General features: G+C 41.6%; 1 protein-coding gene across 3 annotated transcripts in view; it reads right to left on the bottom strand.

Moving 5' to 3' along the window:
• Nucleotides 1–1,205: 1,205 nt before the first annotated feature.
• Nucleotides 1,206–9,499, bottom strand: part of PTPRE (protein tyrosine phosphatase receptor type E) — a 92,679-nt gene continuing 84,385 nt past the window's right edge. For all 3 annotated transcript variants that reach the window (XM_036385900.2, XM_054515615.1, XM_036385901.1), the window contains exons 16-20: nucleotides 9,293–9,427; nucleotides 7,648–7,773; nucleotides 6,750–6,910; nucleotides 5,944–6,079; nucleotides 1,206–4,399 (exon numbers count right to left, since the gene is read on the bottom strand). In XM_036385900.2, coding sequence (XP_036241793.1) covers nucleotides 4,325–4,399; nucleotides 5,944–6,079; nucleotides 6,750–6,910; nucleotides 7,648–7,773; nucleotides 9,293–9,427 — 633 coding nt within the window. In that variant the 3' untranslated portion in view covers nucleotides 1,206–4,324. The remainder of the gene's footprint in view (nucleotides 4,400–5,943; nucleotides 6,080–6,749; nucleotides 6,911–7,647; nucleotides 7,774–9,292; nucleotides 9,428–9,499) is intronic.

The raw sequence follows: 9,499 nt of genomic DNA, 5'->3' as shown, positions 1-9,499 counted from the left end.
CATCAGAGTACAAAAACATCCATGTTTGCTGTGTGATCAACAATTGCAATTATCACTATTTATTTCAATTAACCAACAGTCAACTAATAACTGATAAATATTTGAGATTCTTCTGTTTTCTGAGAGCACACCAAGGCACCTGCCTGTCCTCACACACAGTTACCTCCAGTGGTTGCACAAGCTGCATAAAAGTATATCACCCAATCAAAAATATTTTATCAACTCTTATGGGATAATTTAAAAAAATTTAACAGCTTTTACATGCAATGGCAAATTAGAATCAGATTTGTTAAGTTTGGAAAAGAACATCAAATCCAACCACCAACCAGTTCACTACTAACCCATGTCCTCCATGCCACATCCACACATTTTTTGAACACTTCCAAGGATGGGGCTCCACTACTGCCCCAGGCATTTTCCAAATGCTGTAAAACCCTTTCCATGAAGAAATTTTAATTTCCCAACCTCTTCTGGCACAATTTGAGGCCATTTCCTCTCATCCTGCCAGTGTTAGAACAATGCCAAGGAAGGACATGCAGGAAATTTCTTCCCAACAACAAATTTCTTCCCAACAATTTCTTCCCCAAAAAAATAAATCCTAGAATTATCTACCCTGAAGAGGCATCTCCCAAATGGGAGATGTGGGGTGGAGCAGGGGAGACAGAAAAGGGTCGAACAGAGATCAGGCTGCACGAAATCCTGTTTGATCTGACATTAGCATGGAACCCCTGAGCAGTTACTCCTGCTTTACACAAACCTCCCCCCCTTGTTACAACAGCGGGGACTACAGGGTTAATTTTAGCAAGATGTCCAATGCAAAACTTGTCAAAATGAATTAAGAAATTACTGTTAATTAGAGTGAACTTTCAATTCATCACTGGTGACACAGCTGGAAGTTTAGATCCTATTCTTATCTTGGTATGACGCCACAGTTTAACACAGGATTATTTTACTTAATATAAATATTTACTTAATTTTACTGCACTTATTTCATCAGATCCCACTTATGGGGACATTTTGGAAGACCTGGATTCCAACTGTTTCCATGAGTTTCTACACCCTTTATATGCACAATGTTCAGTCCCAAAATAAATCAGAATTTTACTCCCAAACAGCTGCAGATAAGCACTGAAAAATTACTTATCTAGATAATAGATTTCAGCTCTTTTAGAATGCTTAATTCAAATGAACACACAACACAGGAATGAAATTAAAAGATTTAAAGGAAATAATGCAGGTGGAGAATAAAAAGGAAGCTTTGTTCTTGCATCAGAATGTATTAGATCTTGCAATTTGCATATACAAATAATTCAGCCACATTCACCGGCATTAAAAACACAGCAAGATCAAATTAGAAACGTAAGAAAAGAAAATACTAAGAGCTGAAACTGTATAATACATACATATATTATAAAGATTTGACAAATTAAATACATTTTGGTTATACAGAAAAGTTCCAGTAACTTTACATGAAAAATGGGACGAGGGAAACGCAAACATTTCAAAAGACTGAACACGGGGTGGTCAGGCTCATTTTAAAAGTTTAAAAAAATACATAAAAATAGCCTAAAAAACACTGCTAATTACAGTATGCATTCTTCATTAAGGCCCAAGTCAGCCAAGCACTTTGAAGGGATTGCTTTGGGGACAGGGAGTCCATGGCAGCCATGGATGGCGGGATGAGGGCGTGGGGAAGCGAACGCTTCAACGCTGAGCTGAGCTGGGACCTTCTGAACACATGAACAGTCCAAGTCACACAGTGACCAAAAGCACAGACAGATCAGAAGGACACTTCCAATCCCACTATTTGGCCTTTTGAAGGAATTCAAAAGACAGAGAGTCAGAGGAAAATTCCAATCCACCCAGACCCTCCCCAGAGCTCCGGCCAGCGAGCACACGCGGTGACTGCCAAGGGAGCTCTTCAAATTCCACAAAAACCTTCATGGAGCTACAGCTGGGAGCTCTGAATTCTGTTTTAGGCATTTCTCAGTCTGGTTATCAACTAAAATCCGAGTACCCACCGAGGATTTGGTGTTCCAGCTGAGCTCCATCCTGCTCCTGGTTGGAAGGAGGCCTTCAGGGAACCCCGTGGGAGTTGTGCTGCAGCTCCTGGGGGCTGTGGGACCCCCACGCCCTCACACCCCATCACTGCTGCACTGAGATCAACCTCACGGCCAACTCAACCCGAGGTTTTACCTCAGGGGCCCCAAAATCTGCCCAACACACAAATTATTATTGTTCAAATGCTGGCTAAAGCATCAGCAAGATCCTGACAACAGGATCATACCATGGGAATTCCTTACTTCTCCAACCTTTTGGATCTCCCTGCACTGAGACTGACCTCAGGAAACAACCCCAGTTTTCACCAAAGGTACCCACAAATCTGCCCAACAGACAAATTATTATTATTGTTGTTATTATTATTATTAAAATGCCCCCTAAATGGTTGGAAAGATCCTGACATCAAGATCATACAATAGGAATTCCTTTGCATTATTTTCCAGTTTTTTGGAGTCTCCCTGCACTGAGATTGACTTCATGCACAACTCACCCCAAGTTTTTACCTTAGAGACCTCAAATTCTGACAAATTATTATTCAAATGTGGGCTAAATGGTTGGAAAAGATCCTGACATGAGGATCAGAAAATGGGAATTCCTTTGCATTACTCTCCAGCCTCGGGGAGCCTTTGCTCTAAATCAAACTATAATTTCCAGGCTGAATTTATTCTGGCTCTTTCCATTTGGATGGAATTTCAGGAACATGCCCTTCCTCAGCTCCACTTTCAGTACCCAACCTTGAGTGTTTCTTCTCATAGAGACTCACGAGTGAGGTTTAGTCTTTAACCTCACTCGTTTCTGAAGTGCATAATTTACTGTACAAATAAATACAGGAGTGCAGCAATGGGAAGACAAGAACAGCCAACGGCACTGTGGGGATTGGGGGCTCAGGAATTCCCATCCCAAACCTTTTCCAGCCAGGCTGGAATGGAAGGAGACCTAGGGACACCTTCCCATCCCCTTGCATTGCTCCAAGGGGCAAGGAGATTCTACTGGAATGGGATAAAATAGTGCAAGAACAGCAGGGAGAAGCTCAGGTTAAGCTGCTTGTTTGAAATTAGGCTTTGATGCTGCATGGCCAAAGCCTGGCTGGACGAGACAGAACTGCTGCATATTTGTTATTTAATTCATTACAGATTCACCCCTTTGTGCTCATTAACTCAGAGATGCTTTGGGAAGAGTGGGAGAGATAAATTTGGTAATTATTCAACATTCGGGTGCCCTGTGATTTTGGGGATTTCCCAGCCCCTGGTCAGGGCTGTAATAAAAACTTTTATATTTTCTGTCACCAATTCTATTCTCAGTAGTACTTTCAATAAAAATATATCTCTGTACACAACTCTAAACCTCTTTAAGAAAGTCCTTTTTTGATAACATTTCTGGGAGGGTAAGAACCTGGAGGAACTTTTGCTACAATACTCAATGTTTCTGGCATTGAACTGTTCATAAAACGTTTTTTTCTTCCAATTTTTACCTCTTAATTATCCTGCTGAGTCAAATCAAGGAATAAGAGTTCATCTCTTATTTTAAAGAAGTGAGAAATTATGCAGGTGTTTATAGAGAAGAGAAGCTTTTAACTTAATTTCTGGCCTTTCTCTTCAAGTAGACAAGTTCAGGTGCTGCAAAATATACTTTTCAAATATGCAAAATATTCTGAAAATCACATTATTGCCTTTCTAAGTCAAATTAAACATTATTTGGGCAAAAAACCCAAATGAATAGGGCTTTGAAAATTCTGTTAATTCAAAAATTCAAATCTGTATTTCTACTGATTTTTTCCTATGGACAGTAAGACTCAAAATCCAACAAAAGCTGGAGGCTCTTTAAAACAGCCTGGAAAAATAAATATCTATTTTCATGGTGAACATATTTTCCAGATGAACAAAATATGTTCAAACATGTGCACCCAAATTCACTTTTTTGAGGATGAATTGTAAATCACTTGTCAAAAATTCAAGAATTGAGATAACGCTGTTGATAAATATTTATGAGTGGCAAAATTCAAAGGAAAAAAAACCCCAATAATTAATTTTTTGTTATTTAGAATAAAGATTTCTATCCCATCTTACAGTGCTATACAGTATAGACATTATACTTTACTTTAGAAGATATTTATATTTAAGAAACAACTTTATACAGCAAATGCAACTTTTAGAGCCAGCACAACGTTGTATTTACAGTTCAGTTGACAATCCGAGTGACACAGAATAAATTAACATAATATACAACTATTTATACAGACAAATTAAAAAATAAGGCAGAATTCTCATTTGAAATTAGCATAATCTGAAAAGATGTCGATGAAATCTTGTACCACTCTGTAGCAGAATTCATACTGTTCCTGGAAAACAAGGAAAAGAGATCAAAATGTGCTTTTGGTTACAATAAAAAACATGAATTCTGCAAATCCCAGGGATAAATTCAGTATGATCCTAACAGAGACCAGTAGCTGAGGACTGGTCTGTTCTGATTTCTGGTTATTATTTTAAATAAAACCAATGGTTTGTTTTCTTTGGTCAGACACAGGCTGATCCTTGCTCTTTAGTTCAAATGATTTCTTGAGCTTTTTCAGAAATGCTTCTTAAACTGAATCAGTTCTTAGGCCTGGCTTTTGATTTAAACCCAGCTGCTCACAGCAGAAACTCCTGAGCACCGCCCAGGGATAATCAGGGAATCAGAAAATCCCAGGATGATTTGGGTGGGAAGAGACCTTAAATCCCATCCAGTGCCACCCCAGCCCTGGCAGGGACACCTCCCACTGTCCCAGGTGCTCCCAGCCCCAGTGTCCAGCCTGGCCTTGGGCACTGCCAGGGATCCAGGGGCAGCCACAGCTGCTCTGGGCACCTGTGCCAGCCCAGCCCCTCCCAGGGAAGGATTTCTTTAGAAAATAATATAAAATATGACAATCATGCTTATTCCAGAGCCTAAGAATTAATTTCAAGTCAGTTCTTCTCATTCTGGATAGCTGCCCAACAGAACCAGTGAGGGATGTGGGAAAACCCAAATTTAGATTATTGCTAAAGCATCACTTTCCTTCAGCAGCTGTGGAAGGAAACTCCACAGCTGCTCTGGGAATTCCATCCCAGCCCCTCCCCACCCTCCCAGGGAGGAATTCCTTCCCAATATCCCACCCATCCCTCTCTCAGCCTGAGCATGGATAACCCAATTCCATTTCTTCATCCCTGTTCTTCCTATCTGTGGGATGGAGAGAACATCCCTGGAAAAAGGGTTTGAGGTAATTGTTTATAAGAGGTTTCAGCTGCTGAATGAAAGCTGCTATGGAAATCAAAAATATCAATATTTTTATGTATTTTCAAGTTAAGAAAAGTCTCAAAAAACTTTTTTATGTTTACTTAATATGGAAACGCATCTGAACTAAGGTTCAAAGAGTAGTTGGAGATGACTTGAAGGAAAACTTTAAAGATTTTAAACAAGTCAGAGACATTTCCAAAGATTTCCACACCCGTGGGAGTGCCCAAGGCCAGGCTGGACAGGGCTTGAAACAGCCTGGGGTAGTGGAAGGTGTCCCTGCCATGGCAGGGCTGGGAATGGGATGAGCTTTAAGGTCCCTTCCAGTCAAAACCATTCTGTGATTCCAGTTCATGCCCAGACATTTTAAGGTTACTTAATATATTTTATCACCTGCAACACTCAAAATACATTTAGTTTCACTGCCTCAAGTTCCTAAAAGTCAGAGAATATGTAACCAAATTGTATTTTTAGACATGCTCCAAAACCCCCTGTAAAACCCTGATTACGCCTTGTACACACACATCCACCATGCATCATTTATGCCAACCTGCCAAAAAAAAAACCCTTTTATTCTCCTTTCCCAGGAACATTTACACCCAGAACTCCCTTCCAAAGGCCTGGGAAATCCCATACCAGTGTTTGCACCATGTGTGGCCTCTGCAGCCTCAAGCTCTTCACAGCCTGGAACACGTCCAGGAGCCCCTCAGCCTTGACCCGCTCCAGGATGTTGCTCAGGGCTATGAAGGTTCCCGTTCTCCCTGCTCCAGCACTGCAATGAAAACACAATTTTTTTTTGGCATGAAGTGGGATAAAATGGGAAAAAGAGCATTGGAATCTGCAATGCAAGGAACTCTCAGAACTTTGGGCCTGTAAGCCAAAGCTTAGAATTAAACCCAGGATTTGATCTGAGACCTTGGAAAAGGCTTCCAAACCCAGGGGCTGGAAGGGAGAATGTGGATTTAGAGTTTAAAGCAGAGACATCTTAAACCAAGTAAAAGGAAGTTTAGAGTTTTAGAGTTTAGGATATAGAAAAAATAAAAGTTGTTACAGAGGTAAACAAGGAGTTTAGAATGCAGCACTGTAGGTTTGTGTGTCATAACATGATTGGCTAAGAAAGCTCACACTGTAGCATGGGTCCACAAGATGAAATATTTAAGGATTGGGTCAAAACCATAAATATCCTTGTTGGCAGTGTTTTATTGGTCAATAAATCCTTTAAAAGGTGTTGTAACTAAGGGTCTTGTGACCTTCTGAGCCATGCAGTGAGGATGTGAGCCAAACTCACCCTTCCTGTCTAGGTAGAAAACAAGAAAAATAAATCAAATAATCTAAAACAATTCAGAGGTCCTGTCTCTAACTCGCTCAAAACTTCAAAAACCCCCACCAAAGAGGAATGCCAGGGGCACAGAGCAGCCCAGCTGAGGTGCAGAGGGGCTCACCTGCAGTGCACAGTGATGGGGTGGTTCCCTGTCTGCTGCTGCTGCTTCTGCACAGCTGCAATGAGGTCGATCATGCCCTTCCCTTCGGCAGGAATCCCGATCTCCGGCCACCCGTGGAAGTGGAACTGCCTGACCAGCCTGCTCTGCTTCTCCTGGTTGCTCTGCCAGCAGGAAAACACCCTTCAGCCACTCGGCACTCCCAGGTGCAAACACAATTCCTGCCTGGAGCATCTGCAGCAGCCATTTTGCACTGCAGAATCTGCAACCTGGGCCGCACCATATTAAGGAGCTTGGTGATTTTATTGCCAGTGATATTCCATGATTCTACCCTGGCAGCTCAGCTTCTAAATCCCCCACCCACTGATAATTTCCCCTCTCCAATTTTCCTTGGGTTTGCCCTTAGGGTACACTGCAAGTGTCCAAGGCCAGGTTGGACAGGGCTTGGAAAAACCTGGGACAGTGGGAGATGTCCCTGCCCATGGCAGGGGTGGAGTGAGATGAGTTTTAAGGTCCCTTCCAACCCAAACCCAAATTTTGGGAAAAATCTTGAATCAAATTTTCTTTGATACCTATGTGGGAGTACCCATCTATGTGGGAGATGGCAGAAAATTCTAGGAATAACAGCAACAACAAAACAGTTTAAAAAAAAACCCCAAAACCCACCCCCCAACTTTGCCACCTGTTTCACTGATCAGAATTTTCAGATGCTTTAAACAAAATTGTCTCATATAAGCTTCCTCTTAATGCCAGCTTTTGATTAACCACATTTAAGTTTAGACAGAAATCACAGAATTTAAGATACATAACCAGATTTGTAAATGCCTTCTGATGGGAAAAATAAAAAAAAATTTAAAAAACCAACAAAACAACAAAACCCGCTGGAATTGTAAAGAATTACCGGGTTATATGTAACCAGGAAGTCCCTCACACTGATGGCATCCATCAGGCTGTCACTCTTGATTTCCACCGTGATCTCTCCGTGAGTCACAGAGCCCTCTGATGGCCAGTACTGGCAGCATTTCTCCTGCAGAATCCAGAGAATTGCAAATATTCCTTGATTTATTTTCCCCAGTTATCTACATTGTCATGAATCTCTGGCATAAGAAGTGACATCCAGCATAATAAGTGTGTTCTAAACACTAAGAATACAGAGATAAAATATTTCTTGAATGGAAATCATCTTGATGAAAAAGGCTCAGGAGGCCCAGATAGCAAATACTGCTTTAAAACAGAGGAGAATAATAAATGGAATTCCTGAAAGCAAGGTAATGTTGTTAAAAACCTCCCAAAGCCATCAAGAAAAAACTTTTCACAACACCCTTGTTGAACCCAGAATTTTCAAGCTGCAGCATGGAACTAATTAATTAATGACATTAATTCTCTATTTAAATAAAATAATGAATTAATTCCTGTATTTTAATCAAATTAGGACAAGCTCAGAATGAGCAACGGGACAAGTGGGATAAAAGTTTACACAAAAGTTTATTCCCAAATCCCAAAACTCTGTCTCATGTCAGGCATCCCTTGAAGCAAAGTGGAAGCTTTCAAAAATCACAATATTCTGCAGTTTTTTTGGTGTTTCCTGACAATTCCAGAAAAAGCAGCAATGCTGCCTCACACCAAAGAGTGAAGCAAGAGCTTGTTTTAGGAAAAGCCAAGAAAAATTCAGATTGCTGGAATTTTTAGACCAAAAAAAAAAACCCTGTTTCTCCAGTATTGATGCTCATGGTTTGCAGGTGGGAAGGGGAAGTGTGGGGCTGCAGGGGGGGCACGAGTCAGATCAGGCCTTTTCTGACCCAGACATGGGGCAACTGAGAGGCCTTTTAAAAACTTTTATTCCATTTTCAGTCTCGTGGGAAGGGTGAGACAATACAGATGTAATAATTCACACCATCACAATCAGAGGCTATTTCCTAATTACAAGACACTATAAGTGTTTCTTGGCCTATCAGCTTTTGCCCCACCATGCTGTAAATGCCTTAAAGCCAATCTAAAATTACCCCTCTTGGGTTATGGGAGAGGTTTTACAGTGACTTCTGTCGGCCAGAGAGAAGTTTGATCCATGTTAACCCCTGAAAGAATTTCCTACCAAGGGTGTTGACACAGAAACCAAGAAAGAAAGACGGATAAATAAGAGAAACCTGCAATTCCATTCCATTGAGCTCTTTGTTTGTCTTTCCTGACCAATGAGTGAAGTGTAAATTTAGGAGTTTTGTCAGAATGTATAAAAAGCACGCGTGGTAGAATAAAACCAGTTTGAACCCTTCTGAAAACAGAGTCTGTTGCTTTGCATTGTCTCCATCTCAACTACAACAGTGGCTCCCACTCCAATGCACCTTTCATGGTTCCATTTCTCCAAAGTACCCAGACTTATTTGCAAGGCCACCCTTTGAAACTTGCTTCTATTTCCATTTCTCCCTCAACAATGCCTGTCCTATTCCATGGCATCTCTAAGTCAGCATTTCCCATCTCAAGGTTTGTGTGTGAGCCTTGTGCCAGGCTCTGAGAGCTCTCCCCAGACCCATTTCCCATTCCCCACGTACCTGCTCCCTCTCCTGGACCTCGGTGAGCATCACGATGGTGTGGCACTTCCACTCCCACACCATCCTCCAGAAATCCTCCACCGTGTGAGGCAGGGGGCCCTGGGTGGCAATGAAATAATCCTTCTGCCGATAGCCCTGTGGGGGAGACAGGGGTCACACAGGGGACAGGGACGGTGGCCACGGGGACATCACGGCTTAAACGGGGGC

Source organism: Molothrus ater, chromosome 8, assembly GCF_012460135.2.
Source record: "Molothrus ater isolate BHLD 08-10-18 breed brown headed cowbird chromosome 8, BPBGC_Mater_1.1, whole genome shotgun sequence".
Lineage (NCBI taxonomy): Eukaryota > Metazoa > Chordata > Aves > Passeriformes > Icteridae > Molothrus > Molothrus ater.
This window is presented reverse-complemented; position numbering and strand designations above follow the sequence as displayed.